Source organism: Ambystoma mexicanum, chromosome 9 (assembly GCF_040938575.1).
Source record: "Ambystoma mexicanum isolate Mex_15411 chromosome 9, UKY_AmexF1_1, whole genome shotgun sequence".
Classification (NCBI taxonomy): Eukaryota; Metazoa; Chordata; class Amphibia; order Caudata; family Ambystomatidae; genus Ambystoma; species Ambystoma mexicanum.
The window spans coordinates 363313727-363334264 of record NC_090931.1 but is presented as its reverse complement, the minus strand read 5'-3'; the positions used below and the strand labels follow the sequence as shown (position 1 = coordinate 363334264).

Below are 20538 nucleotides of genomic sequence, written 5' to 3'. Positions count from 1 at the left end.
AATGGTACAGGAGTGGAAACTCCCAGTCCACTACGAACGCGTCCCCTAGAGCTCCTCTTGGGGGACATTTCCTTGAACAAAACAGATCGCACTTTCTGTTGGTACTGGTGGCAAAAAGATCCACTTGAGGGGTTCCCCAAAGGGCAAAGATCTCCTGAAGGACTTCCTGAGCTAGTTCCCACTCGTGGGAGGCTGTGCCCTGCCTGCTCAGAGCGTCCGCCGTCAAGTTCTTCTCTCCGGCAAGGTGGAATGCCGATAGAGAGATTCCTTCCTAGATTGCCCAAAACCAGAGCTGCATTGCCTCTCTGCACGTGGTAGTGATCCTACGCCTCCTCTTTTGTTGAGGTAGTGCATGGCCACTGTGTTATCCGTCATTATCAGGACATTTTTCCCCTGTACAGATGGCAGAAAAGCTTTCAGCGCTAGTCTGATTGCTCTCAGCTCTAACAGAGACCAGAGACCAACGACCGCTGATGGTCAAGTCGTTGGTATGGACTCCCCACCCCGTGAGTGAGGCATCTGTGACGACTGTTATCTCTGGCCTTGGTTGCCAAAACAGTTCCCCCTTCAAGATGTTTTTCTGGCAGGCCCACCACTGAAGGCCTCGAGCCACCTTGTCCGGAATCTGAAGGAGGTCTGTCATTCTCCCTGAGAATTGCGACCACTGAGTCCTCAGTGCCCACTGAAGAGATCTCATTCTTAGGCGAGCCTCTGGCACAAGGAAGATGCAGGATGCCACGAGGCCTAGCAACCTCGAAAAGTCGAAGGCTGGGAGACATTGGGCATTTTGAAACTTGGTGACCATCTGCAGAATATCTTGAGCCCTCACCTCTGGTGGCGAGGCTTTTCCCAGGGAAGTGTCCAGAATCGCTCCAATGAACTGGAGGGAGTCTCTGTGATGGTATCATCTGTGACTTCTTTAAATTGAGGGAGAAGCCCAGTTTGTGAAGGAAGTGGCAGACATAATCTAGCTGGATCTGAGCTTGTTCTGAAGATACAGCTCTGATCAGCCAATCGTCCAGGTAGGGGTAGACGTGGGTCCCTTCCCTCCTTAGACTTGCCGCCACTACCGACATTAGCTTGGTGAAGACCCTGGTGGCGGAGGTCAGCCCAAATGGCAGAACTCGAAATTGATAATGAGAGCCACCAATTGCGAACCTCAGGTATTTCCTGTGTTTGAGATGGATTGGCACATGGAAATAAGCATCCTGGAGGTCCAGAGATGCCAGCCAGTCCTGGAGCTGGAGGGCCTGAAGGATCTGAGAGAGAGTTACCATCTTGAACTTGTCCTTCCTGAGGAACTTGTTCAATTCTCGTAAATCCAAGATAGGTCTCAGTCCTCCGTCTTTCTTCGGGATGAGAAAGTAGGGGGGAGTACCAGCCCTTGTTCCTCTCCGCTACAGGTACCGATTCTATGCCACCTTTCTCTAGCAGGTCTACAATTTCCTGCAAGAGGAGCGGATCTGGAACTCTCAGAAAGCTGTTCCCCGGTGGATGACTCTGAGGGATGCGTAGAAAAGGCAGGTAGTAACCTTGGGCAACTGTCTCCAATGCCCAAGCATCTGACGTAATAGCCTGCCATTCTGTCAGATGTTGAGTTAACCTGCCCCCTACTGGTGTTTTGTGAAGAGAGTCCTCAGAGCGGTTTGGAGGCGGCTGATGCAGATGCAGAGGGTAAGGAGGCACCTGCTGCTGCTGCGGCTTTTGTGTTTTTACCCCGTCCACCTCGGGTGAATTTCTTCTGACCCCTTTGAACCGGCTGTCCTCTGCCCTTTCCGAATGCGTAATAGAAGCGAAAGGAATTACCTCTCCAAGAGGTTTCTGAGGGGCGATATGGTGTCTGACGGATTGCAGCTCCTAAGGATTTCGCTGCTGCCTTTGATGTTTGTAGTTTTTCTAAACTGTCGTCCGCCTTCTTACCAAACAAAGAAGAGCCGTCAAAGGGCATATTCAAGAGTCTGCTTTGCACATCTGGAGCAAAACCAGGCTTTCGCAACCAAGCAAATCTCCTGGTTGTTGTACTTGCCGCCATGGCCCTGCTGATACTGTCAGCAGAATCGATGCCAGTCTGAAGGGATTCGCACATTGCGTCCTTACCATCCTTAATGATGTTGAGAAACGCTTCCCTTTCTTCTCCCTCTGGGAGGCAGTCAGCCGCTGATGAAGCACACTCCCAAAGTGTGTGGCTGAACCCTGCAAGCGTACCAGTAGCATTGATGGATTTCAACGCCATGCTACATGCGGAAAATACTTTTCTGGCCATAGAGTCATATCTCTTATCATCCCTGTCCTTTGGAACAGTAGGGTAAGCCGATTTACTACCTGCTGAAGTAGCTGCCTGAACAACCAGACTCTCCTGGATAAATATTCAGGGTCAGCAGAAGACACCCGATATTTAGCTGATAGTATCTTGTTAACTGCTGGGATAACCTCAGGTGTTTCCCAGTTTGCCAATATTCTCCTTTGTAATGCCGCATGAAATGGCACTACAGGATCCTCCTATGGACCTTTGACCAAGATGTCTGTGAGGTCGTCTTGCTGAAAAGCAAGTGAGGGTGTGGACCATCCCATAAACTCTATTATCCTTGCCATCAAGGTTCTATAAGGGGTTTCAGCATGTTCCCCTGGGTCTGGTGTGGCAAATTCCACTTCTGGGGAAGTGTCCAACCCACTTGCTTCCTGTAGGGTTTCATGGAGGTCTTTCAACCTACCTTCCTCTCAGGTAAATTCCTCTGGTGCAGGAGTTGCAGATCCCTGCAACTCAAAAGGCCTTTCCTGATCTGAATCCTCCCCTTCTTCATAAATAGAAGATAAGACCCTGGAGTGGTCAGGTCTTGAAAATGGTATAAATCCCATTTCCAGAGCAGAAGGAGCCAGATTTGTCATGATTGGCTGGGAAAATGTCGACGTTGTCGACGCAGACGTTAAAGGCTTCAAAGCCGTCGGGAAAGGTGGTAGAGGCCTCGATGAACTCTAGAGTTTCGGGATTCTACTCAAGGTTGTCGACGACATTCTCGTGCTCGAGGCTCTGGGTATGGCCACTGGCTGTGAGGTGGCCGTGGGTTTGTCCTTTCTCGGGGTCAACGTCGGCGTCGAAGACGGCGTCGACTCGACTGACCTGTGCGTCGAAGAATGCTTCGATAACGGCATCGACGACGCCGATCTATGTGTTGAAGGGATCCTCGACGACAGCGTCGAAGACGCAACTTTGCCTTTACCCGAAGGTTCGTGACGCTCTTGAGTGGCTTCTTTCACCGGGTACTGCGACTCGCGGCTTTTTGTTTTTCGGGTCTTTCTGGTCTTTCACCCAGGGTATCACCCTCAGCAGTCTTCGAGGGGGTCGAGGCCGCTTTCTCGAAGACGCTTAGCATCTTTTTCCTAAATTCCTCCCACTCAGCCTGAGAGCTATGTTTTGTGGGACAGGAGACCCTTTTTGGGGAAACGCAAGAAGATGAAGACGAGAAAGGGGGATCTTCGACGTCTCTTTTTTGAATGCTTAGATCTCGAAGAGTGATAGGAACTGCTTCGAGATCTAGAACGAGAATGTCTTTTATGATAGCGAGGAGAGGAATGTCTCGACTCTGCCGAGGAAACTTTCGAAGACGTTTTAACTGCCCTACCTCTCTCGAGCTTCCCCTTACGCTCTTTCAAGGCTTTCGCCGTCATGGACATGCAGTCCTCGCACTCCGAACAATGGTGCTCGATTCCCAGGCACCACAAACAGGTCCTGTGAGGATCCGTCAACGACATTTTCTTTCCACAGTCTCGACATTTTTTTGAAGCCGGACCGTAGAGTCGTCGGTTCGGGTGAGGAAGCCACCGAGTACGAGTCGGTATTCACGAGGAATATATCGATATATTTGACTGAAGAACTGAGCAACGGATGCTGCGCGAGTCTATTTATACGCGTGGTGACGTCGGCGCCGATACGGAGGCCGTCGAGGGACATCGGCTCGAGGGACGTCGACGCACAGCGCCATCTACTGAAAAAAATGTTCCGAGGCCAGCAAGCTGGGAGATGATCTATCAAAGATAAGGAAAACGTCGGAGGACACAATCCCTTCGAAACCTAAATTAGGTGTTTAAGGGGCTTTACATATATCCAGCAAACAAAAAGGAACCAATGCAGGCACAGGATAGAAGGTCTTCTTCCCATCCACCAGGCAATCAAATGGTTATATGGCTTCTTCTTAGGTTGTGTCATATTGTGGTAATGGAGCAACAGACAATGGTCTGATGGATGACTAGTCAATCGAAAGTTTGCCTGAACTCTCCATTAGAGGGCTTGACATCTGCTGGGGTTTTACAGCGATAATTTTTTTGTGATCTCTGCCCAAAGTCTTTCCAGGAGATCAATGTCTAATTCCTATCGGGACTTTCTTTGGATAGGGTTATTCGCAAGTCATTTTCAATGATGGGTTGGCTGATGTGTGACAAACCGCAGCAGCCTTGGAGGAAACCCTAGAAAACCACTCCAGGATGGAATTACATGTTATCAAAAGGTGTACACAGCCCAGGGTTGGCCATTTTCTCGGGAGGATAGCTCAGGGGCAACGTGCTCACTTTGCAAGCAAGACGACACGGAGCACCACAGGTTCGATCCCCGGGTCCACGCTTAGAAATCTCTGGGTATTAAGCGCGTTATAAATAACCTATCATATCATACATTCTGGAGGCCAGTTGTTCTCTTAGGATAATTACCGGGTTGACTTACTATGGCTAAGTCTGTTGACCCCACTTCTGACACCAGATGTCATAGCATGGACATGGATTAACCGGTAGGACCAAGACTGGTGTACAGCTTAATGATCTTTGTTCATATTTTGAACTATTGGTGTACAGACAAAAAAGTCATTCATTGACCTGGGCAGAACCCAAACCTAAACTCTGCTCGCTTAAAACCTTCTCAGATTGGCCTCCCCTGCCTTTTCCTAAATATCTGTCAAAATGTTTCTTCAGAAATGATGAACAGCACCAACAAAAATATGTCTTCTTTGGAATGGTCACAATGGTTCCTCTTTCCTTACTCTGTTGGAATCTAATTGAACACAGTACTTGTTCTCTCTATCTCTAGAGGGTACACTTTTGCAGTCCCAAAGATCTAGATCAACAATAAAATCAATTGGTTCATAATCTCAAAGGTCTTCTTAAAAGGTTCACAAGATTATGGGCACCACCCTATCACTCTGTCTCCACTACTCTCTGATAGTCCTCCAATTTGCTCTGCTCGAAGTCAGGATAGAACCACCTCACATCTCCTTTCAGGTCCTGTTGATGTTGCTGGGACTCCACCACAAGTTGATGGTGGACATTCTCTTTCACTTTACGACAGAGCCAAGTGGGTTTGTCTGTTGCTTTCTATACAGGAATTTAGGAGGATCTTACCACTAGCCTTTCATATGGTCCTGATTTCTACCTTCTGCACAATGTCTCTATTTATCCTCCGATCCTGAATATCCTCCACTCCATGCCATAAGCTTGATTCTCCTCCAACTTTGGGCTTAACCCCTTTTTTATTTCTCTATGTTTTAGTTTACAATGAAAGTTCCACAAAAAGGATATCACCAGTCTCATATAAAAATACCACACTCTCATACTTAAAGGAATAAATAATTACCCAAAACATTTTTAAAATAGCACGACAAGCCTAAGAACTTAAATAGCACAACTCATACATATATTGCTTACCAAGCTGCCTATTGCAATACCATTAATAACAGTCTTTAACACTTACTGAGCAGTGTCTCACCCCTTCCCTCACTTTGGGCTTACCATACCCTGTCATTCCTCCATGTGCTCAGTAGCTACTGTCTCACTATCCCTTTGTGTTTTCTCTTGGTTCCAAACCTCCTCTTGAGGTCTTCCCTGGCTCTGAACCTCCTCCTCGGCCTCTTCTCCAACATTTGTCTCCAGTGTTTCCTGTCTATTGCTAAAATCCTTCCACAGCCTCCTTCCTGAGTCACCAACTTGCTGCAAACCCTACCACAACCTCCTTCTGCAAACGCCCACACCTCCCCCGTGTTGGGATGTTCCTTTTATAATTTAGTAGGTTCTCCACTGGGAAGGTCTGTGTGTTGGGGCCTGCACATGTGTATCTTTATTCATGCTGCTGCTTGGTTGCAATGAAATTGCTTCCCTTCTTTCAGGTGTAGTGAACACCTTAGCATATACTCCAAGGGGGGGAGCTGGACCACAGCTTTTAGGGGACAGTCTGACCTCTTGGATTTCTAATCTATGCAAGTCTGGACACTTCCATGAGACTGGATTGTAGCAGAGCCATAAACCCCATGGGAAAGCTAGACCCTTAGCCTGGAAGCAATACAGGATCTCTGGGGTCCACACTATACCGATCAAAGCCTGCAAAGCCTAAGGCTGTGGAGCTGGGCTCTTTCAGTAACCCTAACCATCTTCACAGTAGGGTGTGGTTGAACTTCTATGGCAGTTCCAATTGATCCCACTTAGAACAAATGTCATGAAGCTCAGCTCGATTCATTAAGATGCATACATTAAGATGAGATTTTAAAGGGGCTTTATTCATAATCAATAAACGAAAAGAGCTCAGATAAGGCACAGAACAGGAGGTGTTCTTCTTGAGGTGGAAGCATGCATGGAGGGCTTCTCCTTATGTTGAAACAAGCAGATAAATCACTCACTTTAGAAACAAACAGTCTTAATGTCTGGGTCCTTTGGCCCAGCAATCAATGGGGTAGGTGTTTTTCACATTCTAAGGTGAATTGACTTGATCATTCCTTCTCACCCGTTCTCCTGGTGTTTTATTCTTTACTGAATCCAGATCAGAAGGGGCTCAACCGGCCACTCCATACTACTTGCCGGATCAGTATGACCAGTGGCAGGAACAATAGGGTTTTCGCAAGCAGTGTTGCCAGTCTCTGCTCTGCTTTAGTAGGTTGCCTGTTGTTTTGGAAGGTGATATTTCCCTTGCTCCTTCCCAGGCTTGCTGATTACTTCCTAACCTTGCCTGCTGGCTACCCTACCCCAGTTGCCTGTCAGGGTCCTGTCCTGAGAGATCTCTACTTTCCTTTACCAACTAAATCCTTCCTTGTGCTTAACTCCTGACACCTCCTTGAAATTCCAGAGGGTGCTTGTACATCCTCCCACACTCACTTCAGTTGTAGGGTGTATTGGAAGAACTGTACCTCTGTTGCCAACTGTCTAGGCTTCTTTCCTGACCTTCTCCTTTAATGATCCTTGTAGCTTTTCTCTCGCTAAATTGTCAGGTCTTTTAATCCCTACGCTCAGGGTTCCACCTCTACCCAACATTCGGCTGTCACTCTCCCCAACCTCTGGGGGGCAGCTTTTTTCCTAACCTCTTGGGCATCACTCTCTTGCCAACCTCTGGGGCAGCTCTTTCTTCCCAACCTCATGGGCAGCTCTCTACTCCCAACCTCATGGGCAGCTCTCTCTTCCCATCCGCATGGGAAGCTCTCTTCCCATACTCTGGAGCATCTCTCTCCTGCACCTTTTTCTGATGTTCTTCCCCTCCTCCACCCTGCTCCCAAGTCACCTCCACTGCTCTCCTCCAACTCCATGCTCATTCTCCTATTCTCTACTCACTCCAAACTCCCACCCTACCTGCTTGTTCTCTATGCTTACACTCTCCCAACCCGACCTGGGGGCTGGTGCCAGGATAATGGGTTGCAGTTGTGCCAAGTGCAGTCCCTGGACTTGTGACTGGCATGAGTTTGTTCCTGAGGAGCGTCCCTTGGTGTTTTGTTGTTTCAAGCCATGCCACCCACATTTCTCTCTGTGGGCCTAGGCTTCTTCCTGTAAAGTCTGCCATTTAATTTTCCAAGTTTATGTAACCCTGAAGTGAGCGCTTGGCATTTGCCAGGGACACAACTTTCCCGCCTAGAGCTTCCTAGAGCTGTGCAGTGATAGATGGGCAAACAGAGTATGGTAAAAAAAAAAAAAAGGGGGGAGGGGTAAAATAAGGGTAAAGGGTATAGTAAAAAAAAAGCTGAGAACGGAGCCGATTGGTCATGCGTCGATATTCCCTGTGGAAATAATTGAAATTACACATCTGAAATCCTTTCTTTCCCTTTCCAACATTGGAGCTCACAAGTCCATTCTTTCTATTCAACTCCTCAGATCTAGTTGTTTCCAAAATGGCCGTTATTCTCCTCCCTTAAATCCGCTCCTTTCCGATCAGACTTTGTGTTACTTCGAATACGACTGCTTTCAAGCTACTAGAAGCCTTTTCTGAGTTAGTGCTCTTTCTTTCTTCTTTCCTACCTCTCCCTTCCCACTTCCCTTGTGCCTTTCTCTCCCTGCTCTATATTCCACTGTTGTGTCATTCGGCATTCGCCGCGCTGTCTCTGAAACACTCAGCATTACGCCACAGAGTTCTTTCAGCATTCGGCCATTGCCTTGCGGCCCTAACCGCACCCTGCAGTCCGCCGCGCTAGTCGCATGCTGCCTATATCCAATCTAAACTAATCTCCGACACATTGAGAGACGTGTTGCTTACAAGATTAATTCTACTCTGCATATTGGTATAAGCAAACGGAAACACTTTCGCGGAACAGAATTCAAAGAAAGCTATTTCTTCGTTCTGATTGCAGAGGACTATCTGCATCAGAAACATACCGGCAAGACTCATTCCCGTTCTTGCCTTTGACAAGTGCCTTCCACGTGCAACGCTGCTTCCTACTCAACTCGTGCATCATTCAGCACTGCTACTATATGCAATTCGTGCATCACACTGCACTACAACTACATGCAACACGTGCATCAGAATCCTGTCTGCGCAACTCGTGGACCATTCATCCATTCCAAAGAGCAGGAGTCATTTTAAATGGCAAGCAAACCTTTCCTAAAGTCTCCCTGAACTGTTTTGTTATTCCTGATTCTATCCTCTTCTGTTAACATTGCCTAATTGAACTCCCCTTTTGTATTCTTTTCTATCCCTACATGGGAACTATACTGGGAACTGAACTACCACAGAAGACCTAATTCTTCCTGCACTGCGCAGAAGAGCTAGAAAGCCTATCCTTGAAGACCCACTAATATCCTTCTGGATATTCACCTCGGAGCTCCTTACTTCTGCCTCTTTAACAGGTTTTCTTCCCCAGGGGGGTTTCCATGGCTTTACCCTTTCCACTGTCTCCACATCTCAGTACCAGGGGTGGAGCTAGAAAAGCTCCCCATCACTTCTCGTTGTACCTACCTTCCATCAGGTAAGGGTTCAGTGAACCAACCCAAAGTTGAATGTTAAACACCAATACTGTTTTAATACAGTCATACCAGAAAGTAACGCCTATATAAAATGGAACAACAGGTACAACAACTGAGGGTTGGGATGCAAAATCTCACCACAGAAATGCAAAACCTCAAAGTAGAAAACGCTGTTCTTAGACAATTGGTAGCTCCCACTACACCACAATTTGATGTACCTCCAGGAGCAATGGATGGCAACCCAAAAAAACTATGAGAATTCTTAGATTCCTGTGTGGTTCAGTTTGCGCTTAAACCTGCCTACTTTCCCACAGATCGTTCCAGAGTGGGGCACATGATTTGTAACCATGCTGGAGCTGCCCTAGCTTGGGCCACCCCGTTAGTAACCACTAATAACCCCATTTTGGATTCCTATCCAGGATTTACCAATAGCATTCGTGCTATGTTTGGTAGATGAGAGGTCATCATATCTGCACAAGAACATATCTTAGATTTCAGACAAGGATCAATGGAAACATTATCCTTCATCACTCAATTCAAACAAATGGCCCATCAAACTGCATGGTCTGATGACGCGTTAATCAGTTTGCTCAGACGAGGACTCAATGAAGAGTTAAAAGACGAAGAAGTCTCTCAAATGCCTTGCCAGGAAACCTTGCTGAAATGATTACCACAGTTCTACAACTTGATTATCGTTTATATGAACGTCATGCGGAGAAAAGAAGAACACAAGTTCCTCATCTCTCAGAGAATTCCCGATTTAATCCTAAATCCCCCAAAGACGAAAAACCCATGTAAATTGGAGCAGCGCAAGGGCCCTTAACCTCCGAAGAAAGACCTAGACTTCGCAACCTAGGCCTATGTATGTGCTGTGCACCCAAGGAACATGAACCGAAGGACTGTCCCTTAGTCCATCCCAGACGTTTGGGAAATACAACCTCCCAGTCATAAAGGGAACTATGGTCCGGGAAGGAATGTTGAGTTCCCCTTCCGCTACCCAAATGGTAGTACTCAGAATTTCCTTAAAATATAACAATCAAATACTCAAAAACATTCCTGCTTTGATCGATTGTGGAGCCGGAGGACATTTCCTTGACGACCAATGGGCTAACGAATACAAGATCCCTCGTTGATCCCGCTCTACATTTGTTCCGGTGGAAGGAGTAGACAGGACTCCATTATCATCAGGATTAATCAAGGAGGAAACCATACCATTGCATATGGTCATTATGACCCATCAAAAAAACATCACATTTGATCTTATAAAATCAGCAAATTATCCTATCATATTAGGACTACCGTGGCTCAGACTCCATTATCCCTTTATTAATTGGACTGCAGGTTCTTTTTTTTTTAGGTTCGGAACATTGCATCTCCCATCGTCTTTCGGAAGGATCGGTCGCTCTTCATATGCTGATCTCTACCATTTCAAGTAACTCAGATGCAAAACCGATAGATTTGGTGGTTATATTGCCTCATAATTACAAAGACTACAGAGAAATATTTTCTGATCTGGAATTCAAAGAACTACCTCCCCATTGGCAAGATGATTGTGACATTGATCTTATCCCCGACAAACCTACCCCGTTTGGTCAGATGTACATATTGTCCCAAACCGAAAAGACTGTGCTTCAAGAATACTTAGAAAGCAATCTCTGAAATGGACTCATCACTGAACATCATTCACCAGCTGGAGCTTCCTTATTTTTTATCCTTAAGAAAAATACCACAGAATTAAGACCTTGTATCAATTTCAGAGGATTAAACAAAGTATCTGTTCCAGACAAGTATCCAATGCCCCTAATTCCCGACATCTTAGAAGACATTAAAGGAGCCACTGTTTTCACTAAACTAGACTTAAGAAGAGCATACCATCTCATTCGCATTCATCATGGAGACGAATGGAAGACTGCCTTTAGAATCCCATTCAGACATTTCGAATATCAGTTAATGAATGCCCTTCGGTCTCACAAATGCCCCAGCAGTCTTCCAAAGATTTATGGACCATGTGTTTTCGGATCTCCTCCTACACTCAGTTGTGTACATAGACGACATTTTAATATTTTCAAAAACCTCCTTGATCATATTCTCCATGTACGTTAGGCACTTCGTAGATTAAAACACCATCTATTTGCCAAACTGGAAAAATGTGTATTCCACCAGCCACTGATCCCTTACTTAGGATACATACTATTGGCCCGAGGTACTCAAATGGATCCCACCAAGGTGCAAGCGGTTCTAGACTGGCCATCCCTCAACCAGTAAAAGAAATCCAGAGTTTCTTGGGTTTTTCTAACTTTTTCTGAAGATTTATACCCCAATTCTCACATACTATTCTTCCAATAACCAAACTCCTCAAGAAAGGACAAAGGTTTCTGTGGACGAATGAAACTCAAAGAGCATTTTGCTCTTTAAAGGAGGCATTTACCACTGCTCCTATATTAAGACTGCTCAATCAGAATCAACGTTTTATAGTTGAATCGGATGCATCAAACAATGCTCTAGGAGCCGTACACAAGCAAGCCGATAAAAAAGGGACAGAATACCCTATAGCATATCTTTCCAAAACACTGACCAGCTCCGGGGTAATCTACACTGTTTTAGAAAAAGAGTTGCTGGCCATAAAAAGGGCCTTCCAAGAATGGAGACACTTCCTGGTTGGAGCCCAATAGCCTATTGAAGTCAGGACCGACCACCACAATTTGAGAGTCCTACAACACACTGAGATACAAAACAGTAGAAAGGCCCGATGGGCACATTTCTTTTAATTTTACTGGATTCATTTTACCCTTGTTCCAGTATTATGGCCAACACCCTATCTCGGAAACCTATCAACCATAAAACTATCTTTATCAAAGAAAAAATGTTTCCTGACTCCACTTTCATATTTCTGGTGACCGATTATTTAACAATTCTCAGAAAGGCTACCTCCACCTTGGACACTGAAATTGCTAAAGATAAAGAAATACTCAGATTATCGTCAGAAAACGGACTATATTTTCACAACAACCAATTGTATCGTCCCACAGCGGAACTGAGAAAAAAAGACTCTTCGTATGAATCATGACATAGTCATAGCAGGTCATAGAGGAGTCAAAGCAACCCTTCTATTGATCAACAAACATTTCTGGTGGCCAGAAATCTCTCAAGATGTCCACAACTATGTGACCTCCTGTACTGTCTGCAGTCAAACCAAAACCTCACGCCAACACCCCTACGGATTACTGGTTCAACCACCCATTCCTACCAAACCCTGGCAACAAATCTCCACCGACTTCATTATTGATCTTCCACGCTCTCATGGCTATACATCCATCATGGTCACTGTTGATTCATTTACAAAATGAGCACATTTTGTAGCTATCGCAAGATACCAACCGCTGCACAAATGGCAACGTTTTTCCTACTATCAATTTTTTCCAACCATGGCCTCCCTGATACTATTATTTTAGACCACGGTTCTCAATATACTTCCCGATTCTGGTATGCAAAACCTTAGGCATACAACGCGCATTGAGTTCTGGGTTTTATCCACAAACCAATGGGCAAACAGAAAGATGAAACCAAACCCTAGAGCAATATTTACATTGTTTTGTGTCAGCTCTTCTGGACAATTGGAAGGATCTATTGCCCATGGCTGAATTTGCTTATAATAATTTCCATCACAGTTTCATCAACAATTCTCCTTTTTTTTGCACTTCTGGTGATCATCCTTCCAGCATACCCACTGTTACTCCTTCCTACTCCCCAAGTCCTACGGTTGACACCTTGATGGATTCCATCCAAAAAGGACATACTGAAGCCCTCTCCGCTCTTACCCATTCCAAAGAACTACAAAAGAAACAAGCAGACAAGAAAAGAACAGCAGAACCTGTATTACATATCAGTGACAAAGTATGGTTTGCCTCCAAATTTCAACCTCACTATTTGGTACCCTCCAAATTATCCCCACAATACTTTGGCCCCTTTCCCATTTTGGCAGTTATTGGTCAGTGGCATATCAGATAAACCTCCTGAAATCCTGGACCAGAATACATCCAGTGTTTCATATCTCCCAGTTGAAACCCCACGTCCTGGATCATTTTGGCAGGAAAACAAATACCTCGCCACCACCGATTGACACTGTATCCGGTCTGGAACACGAAGTCGCAGGGATTTGTGATTCTCGCTACTACAGAGGGCGATTTCAGTATCTCATCGACTGGAAGGGATATGCTCCATGCGATCGTACTTGGGAACGTACATGCCCCAGCATTTATTAGACGTTTCAATAGATACATCCTTGGAAACCTGGTCCCTATCCCTCACAAGGGGGACATACTGTCATGCGTTGATATTCCCTGTGGAAAAAATGGAAATTACTCATATGAAATCCTTTCTTTCCCTTTCCAACATGGGAGCTCACAGGTCCATTCTTTCTATTCAAATCCTCTGGTCTATTTGTTTCCAAAATGACTGCTATTCTCCTCCCTTCAATCCACTCCTTTCCCATCAGACTTTGCATTACTTCGAATGCAACTGCTTTCATGACTGCTTTAAAGCTACCAGAAGTCTTGTCCGAGTAAGGGCGCTTTCTTCTTTCCTGCCTCTCCCTTCCCACGTCCCTTGTGCCTTTCTCGCCCTGCTCTATATTCCATAGGGCCATTTGCTGCGCTGTCTCTGAAACACTCGGCATTCCACCACAGAGTTCTTTCAGCATACAGCCATTGCCTCGCAGCTCTCACCACACCCTGCAGTCCGACGCGCTAGTCGCATGCTGCCTATATCCATTCCAAACTAATCTCGGACATGTTCAGAGATGTGTTCCTTACGAGATTAATTCTACTCCGCATATTGGTATAAGCGAACGGAAACACTTTCGCGGAACAGAATTCAATGAAAGCTATTTGTTCATTCTGATTGCAGACTCATTCCCGTTCTTGCCTTTGACAAGTGCCTTTCACGTGCAGCGCTGCTTCCTACGCAACTCGTGCATCATCCTGCACTGCTACTATACGCAACTCGTGCATCACACTGCACTACAACTACACACAACTACACACAACGCATGCATCAGAATCCTGCCTGCGCAACTCGTGCACCATTCATCCATTCCAAAGAGTGGAAGTAATTTTAAATGGTAAGCAAACCTTTCCATTAGTCTCCCAGAACTGTTTTGTTATTCCTGATTCTATCCTCTGCTGTTAACATTGCCTACTTTAACTCCCCTTTTCTATTTTTTTCTATCCCTACATGGGAACTGAACTACCACAGAAGACCTAATTCTTCCTGCACCGTGCAGAAGAGCTAGAAAGCCTATGTCAAGTTAGTCCAACTCGTGATCAGGAGGCCTGGTAGAAGAACTCGAAGAGTAGCCGTTGAGTTCTTCCTACCAATGTGTCCCTTTGTATTTCCAAAATAAACTACAAAGGAACTAATTAGTCGAAAGATGGATCTACTGCAGCAGCTGGAGATGGACACAGACACCGTGGAGTGTAGAAAAGGCAGCCGATCTGGGAACACTGCAGTGGGTGTTGATGTACACAGAGAATGTGGCTGTAGAAGGTAAGGTCGTATATCAGAAGATTTCAAAACATAGAGCTTGAGAGACAAGTTCAGGAAGTGAAAATAAATGACAATAAGGAAATTTGTATGAGAGACTTACCAATGGGCACACACTGGGAAGGTACTACTGAGAAAACTCTGCAAACCCAACCTATCCCTGACTCACGATGAAACGAGGACGCCGAGACGTGATTTGGCAGTCTCTAGTCCACAGACTACCCGAACGAAACGAGGACGCCTAACGATCTGAGCGCAAGGTGTCAGTCTCTAGTTCGTGCGCTATTCTCTTGGGTATGCAGATTCACTCAGGTAAGGTGATGATGATGCCACAGAGTAGATAATCAGGTTGTTGTTCCTTTTGACCCGGCGTGATGAATCCGAAATGTTAAAGAAGGATGAATTCCACTTTGTGGCAAGGCAGGTCAAAGAGTGTTCTGGGGTTCGGTAGTGTGCGAACAGTAGAGGCAGAACAGAGCGGCAGGCAAGGCAGGTCAAACAACGTTCCGGGGTTCGGCAGCGTGCGGACATTATAGGCAGAACAGAACAGCAGACAAGGCAGGTCAAACAGCGTTCCGGAGTTCGGCAACGTGAAAGCAGTTCAGGAGGTGACAAACAGTAGACAAAGGCAGGTCAAATAGCGTTCTGGGGTTCAGCAATGTGTAAACAATCCAAGTGCAGATACACAAGGAAACAAGGCATTTCAAGAAACACAGACTGCGGTCAAAGGCCAAAAAATGAACAGGCGCAGCCAAGAAGGACAAGACATGGGAACGAGAGCTTGCAGTGATTCAGACGGAAATCAGACGCAGCGAGTATGGCTACCCGTAAGCGTTGTTAGGGGTAGCCGCAACCTCATTTGGCTCCTCCTCCTCCTGCCTACAGTGCGGTAGTCTTGCTTGTGGAGAGGAGGCCATAGTCGCCATGGCAACATGGCAGCACGGGTTTGGAAAAGGCATTTTGGCTTTTTTTAACAGAGGAACAGAGTTTCCTTGAAACGTGCAAGGCCCGTTGTCGAACACTTAGGGCTGGATGTTTTGTGGTAATCTTGACAGCCTATCATTGAAGTCCCACTAATATCCTTCCAAATATTCATCTGGGAGCACCTTATTTCTCCATCTTGAACAGGTTTTCTTCCCCAGGAGGGTTTCTCCGGCTTTACCCTTTTCCATGTCTCCACATCTCAGGGCCAGGGGTGGAGCCAGGAAAGCTCCTTATCCCTTCTCGTTGTACCTATCTTCCATCAGGTAAGGATTCAGAGAACCAACCCAAAGTTGAATGTTAATCAATACTGCTTTAATACAGTCATAACATGATTGCCCCTATAAAAAGCAGCCTACACACCTTTGTAAGCACATAACGGTTCAAAAAGCAGTGCTTTAAAGATATTGAACCGCAGTTTCAGAACCTTTAACATGTAGGAATCAAAAATACGGTGCTTTATGGCTGCTATTTCTGACCACTCAACATGGTGACAGTTTAGTGGTGCAAAAAGGGTAGAAAGGCATTTTTGGAAGAAATTATATTATAACAACAAATGCTGCTGCAAGGGCAAGCCTGTGTTAGTTTCCCTGGAGGGCTTGTAGAAATATTGACCGTCTTCACATGTCTCATTTCATTATTTCGAGATTCTGTGGCCCCTGAGATCTAAAGTGGCAGGAGTACAGACAGTGCTGCAAATAAGATTTTGAAGTGTGAGTATTTTACTCCCTATTTTTTAACTTGGGAGTAAAATGATTTTTGGGGTGTACAAAAGTAAGCTCCATTGCCAAAGGGAGTATTAATAAGCAAGTAAAAATATTTGAACTGTAAAACAGAAATGCTTTGTAATAAATATTTTATTTCACCTAGTTATTCATGCACATTAAAAGATCCATGTTTACCTCTTCAGATCAAGCAGTAATATTAAGAGTTTATTTCTTTAGCAATATGTGTACTACTGGTCCAAACATATCCATGGAGCTCTGTGGGTGAAAGCAGAGGGACAGGCTCCTATGTACTGGTTTGCTATTTTCTGCTGCTATTCTTTGGGAGTATTTGCATATTTGCAGGGAGTAAAAGTGGTAAGTATGGGGCACAATGATAATGACACAAAGGTTCAGATATTTCTTTAGGGAGTAGGTGAGATTCTCAGAATGCTTGCTGAGAAGAGTGCAAAGTATACAAGACTCCAATGTGTTCTCTGCCCCCCACCCCTCTTTTACTTCTCCGACATGTACGTACTTGGGCGCAGAGCTGGCAGCGAGCAGTACTGATCAAGCCAGGACATGGACGTTCGGCTTAGGTCTTCGATGCTGGCGGTGGAGACCATACCATTGAAAGATTCAAACAATGGGCGAATGATGATGCTGAACTGATGGAGGGAAAGTAGTCAAGGAAAGAACGAAGTTACATCACACTTAGAGCCTCCATTCTGAAGAGTTTGAGACCAACTTTAGGCTTTCAGGAATAGGTAGTCCTCCTTTATATACCTCTCAGAAGTTGTAGTCTCACTGTGATCTAAGGCAGTACAGCGATCTAGGGAGAGGCACGACAACATGGTCACCTTTAGAGAGCAGTGCTATTTCTCAGAGCGCACATTTTACAGACTCACACATTATTTGGAACACTTGGTTAGGGTTTCACAGATTTCATGGGTTAAAACTTTCCATAAAGAAATAACAGTGATCACACAGGCCTGGCTGTAGAGATTATGATCATTGACATCTGTCCTTTCGCATCTTAATTTTAAGTTGCAAACCTTTCTCTCTTCAGGAGAAATTCGCCTTCGATCGGAACATGTGCAGAAAGGTAAAGAAACGTATTTGCAACAATAGCTATCCATTGTAGGCATTCTCATCGTATGCAACACTGTAAAGATAACCCTACCGGTTTAGCAGAACTCCTGAACCAACCTGTAAAAATGATTCAAAATTGAATAAAACTTACTTTTTAATATTATATTGTGAAAAGAAGTTTGTACAAACACTTGTGAATTGATGCTCACTTTAAGTTTGTAGGGCAAGGAGTACCAGAACCGGCCCAGCCCCTGAGGCCCCATTAATGATGCCAGCAGGATTTCAGGCTATCAGGGAAGTTGGTTGGGTTCGTTATGAATAAAATGCTTGAATTTCGAATTTAAGTGTGTTTGTAAACTGTGCACCATCATGTGCTGCTTTTTAGCGTCTTGCTTGACATTTTAATTGTGGTGCGCTTTTAAATCGGCCCACCTACCATCTTGTGCTGCTATTTAGTGCCTTGCCGGAAACTCGAATTTAGGTGTGCTTTTAATCTGTGCATTTACCATCTTGCGCTGCTTTTTAGTGCCATGTTTGAAATTCGAACCTAGATGTGTTTGTTTTAAAAAAAAAAATGTATTAACATTTTCAATTAAAACAACATTACCCCTTCCCCCCACACTTCCCCTGTTATCCCCCACCCTCCCCTGGGTAGAGTTGTGATACCATTCTTCCCATTGCAAATGTTAAACTCCTTTTGTTCTTGTTTACATAATGTTCAATATTCTCAGGTTATGAGGACACCATTGCTGTACAAAGTCACCTTTCAAAAAGTCCAAGATCAGTGCCCATTCTTGTTGAAATCTTACCAATTTCCCTTGCAAAATGTACGTCATCAACTCCATTGCCATGAATGCCCACAATTTAAACAGCCAATCTCTTATCGCTGGTGGTCTCTTCTGTTTCCAACGACTTGCTATCACCAACCATGCAGCTATCACCATTAACATAAAAGCTTTGCACATTTTAGTAGACAGGTGGATCTTCAGGTCAAACAAACCACACATCTATTCCCGAGGTGTCAAATTCACATTTGGGGATATCATTGTCTTTAGCGGATTCTTAAGATCCTCCCAATAATTCCCTAAGCTTGGGCACTCCCACTATATGTGGCTCCAGTCACCCTTCATGCCACAACCCCTCTAGCATTTTTCTGCTGTTGTTGGGAACATTATATGCAACCTTTCCAGGGTGTAGTGCCATTGGACCGGACCATGATCTTATACCACATTTCTTTGACCTGAATCGACCTTGTCAGTTTGGGAATGTTTGCCCATAAATATTTCCAGTGATCCCTAGGTGAGTCCATACCTAAAGTCTTCTCCCACTTATGCATATATCCCCAGACCTGTTCCCTTTCCCCTTCGATCAGTGTCACATACAATTTAGACACCATTTGTCTATCTCCTGTGTGTGTGGTAATACATTTTTCAAACCCAGTAAGCTCCCTCACCGTTGTTACCTTGCCACCTAACCCCACCATCCAATTTCTTAATTGATGGTACTCCAGCCTATCCTTCTCTGAGAGACCTATTGACTGTTTACATTCCTCAAATGAATGAATAATTCCCCCCTACATCATATCTTGCAACTTTACACATTCCACTTTCTGCCATTGGCTGTACGCTCCCTGTACCATCGCTTGGCTAAATTGCAGATTCCCAAATACCAGAGAAAACAGGGATGGATGCATGGATAGGCTTCCTTTTTTCTAACAGCCAATCCCATATATCACATACTGTCAGTACCTGGCTAGCCTGTGTACTTGGGTGTCTATCTTGTCTGTATAGCCAGAGGAACCCTTCCAATGGACACCCCACAACTGCCCTAGCCATCCTTATCCAGGGTTTTCTGGTATCTCCCCTAAACCATTCACGATTTACCCGTAGCTGTGCTGCCTCGTAGTATTTTACAAAGTTCAGTGCGGCCATTCCCCCTCCCCCCTCCCTCGCTAGGTGCATTAACATTCGTAATGCAATTCTAGGGGTTCTATTGCACCAAAGGAATTTCAAGACCACTTTATTCAGTGCTTTAGAAAAATAATGTGGAACCATGATCGGAAGAGCCTGAAACTAAATCTTCCTTTACCTTTTGTAGTAGTTGCAGGAAATTATTATCATACAGTTGTGAGACCACCTTAGTTAGATTATCCCACAGGTACTTGATACATGTATCCGCAATAGCAAACGGAGAATAGGAGGGCAAAGCCTCCTTCTGTATTGCAGTGAGTCCCAATTATAGAAGCTCCGACTTCCCCATACTAACCTTTAGACACGCAACCTTCTCTACATCCATCAATTCCACCAACAATGCTTATATTGACTGTTCAGGATGTATCAATGTTATCAGCATGTCATCCGCAAAAACGACAATCTTATGGGCCTCCCATCCCAGGAAGGTGCCCTATATCATCAAACCCGATCTGATTTTATGCAGAAATGATTCCATATACAGTGCATAAAGAGGTGGCGACAGTGGGCATCCCTGTCGTGTTCCCTGTCCCATTTCTATAGGTTTGGGGTTGAAAGACCGAATGACAAATGTTCAAGTGAGAAAAGACAGAAGATTAGTTTTCTGAAATAACCTTCAGTCTTTTCTCCCCTGGACATTTCTGACTTGGCCAAACCCCTGACCACACCCCACCCACACCCCCAACACACCCCCACCAGCCTACTTACCTTTCCTCCAAATCGCTGGTCCCTGCAACGCCTGTTCCCTCTCACTTCCTTGATTGGGAACCGGTGCCACATGGTCCTTTCCTTTTTTTTTTCTTTGGGGGGATGGCTCCGGAGGACACCACCGCAACCCCGTTCAGAATATAGTGAGTAAGGGTGTGGGGGACACCCCCGCAGCCCCCAGCACCGAATGAGTGATTTGGTCAAGCTTTTCAGCCGTTCGGAATTTTCGAACGACCGAAATTCGGCCAAATCACACATTTGGGCATATATTTTCGGTCATTTTGGATGAAACCATTTCTATAGTGCGAGAGACTCGTTTATTGACCGCCAACTGTATCTAAGGAGCC

General features: G+C 45.2%; 1 protein-coding gene across 1 annotated transcript in view; it reads right to left on the bottom strand.

The window, feature by feature from the left end:
* The window catches only part of MLXIPL (MLX interacting protein like), an 800126-nt gene that overhangs the window by 9476 nt on the left and 770112 nt on the right, over window positions 1-20538 (bottom strand). The window contains exon 16 of the mRNA XM_069614794.1: window positions 16960-17089. Coding sequence (XP_069470895.1) covers window positions 16960-17089 — 130 coding nt within the window. The remainder of the gene's footprint in view (window positions 1-16959; window positions 17090-20538) is intronic.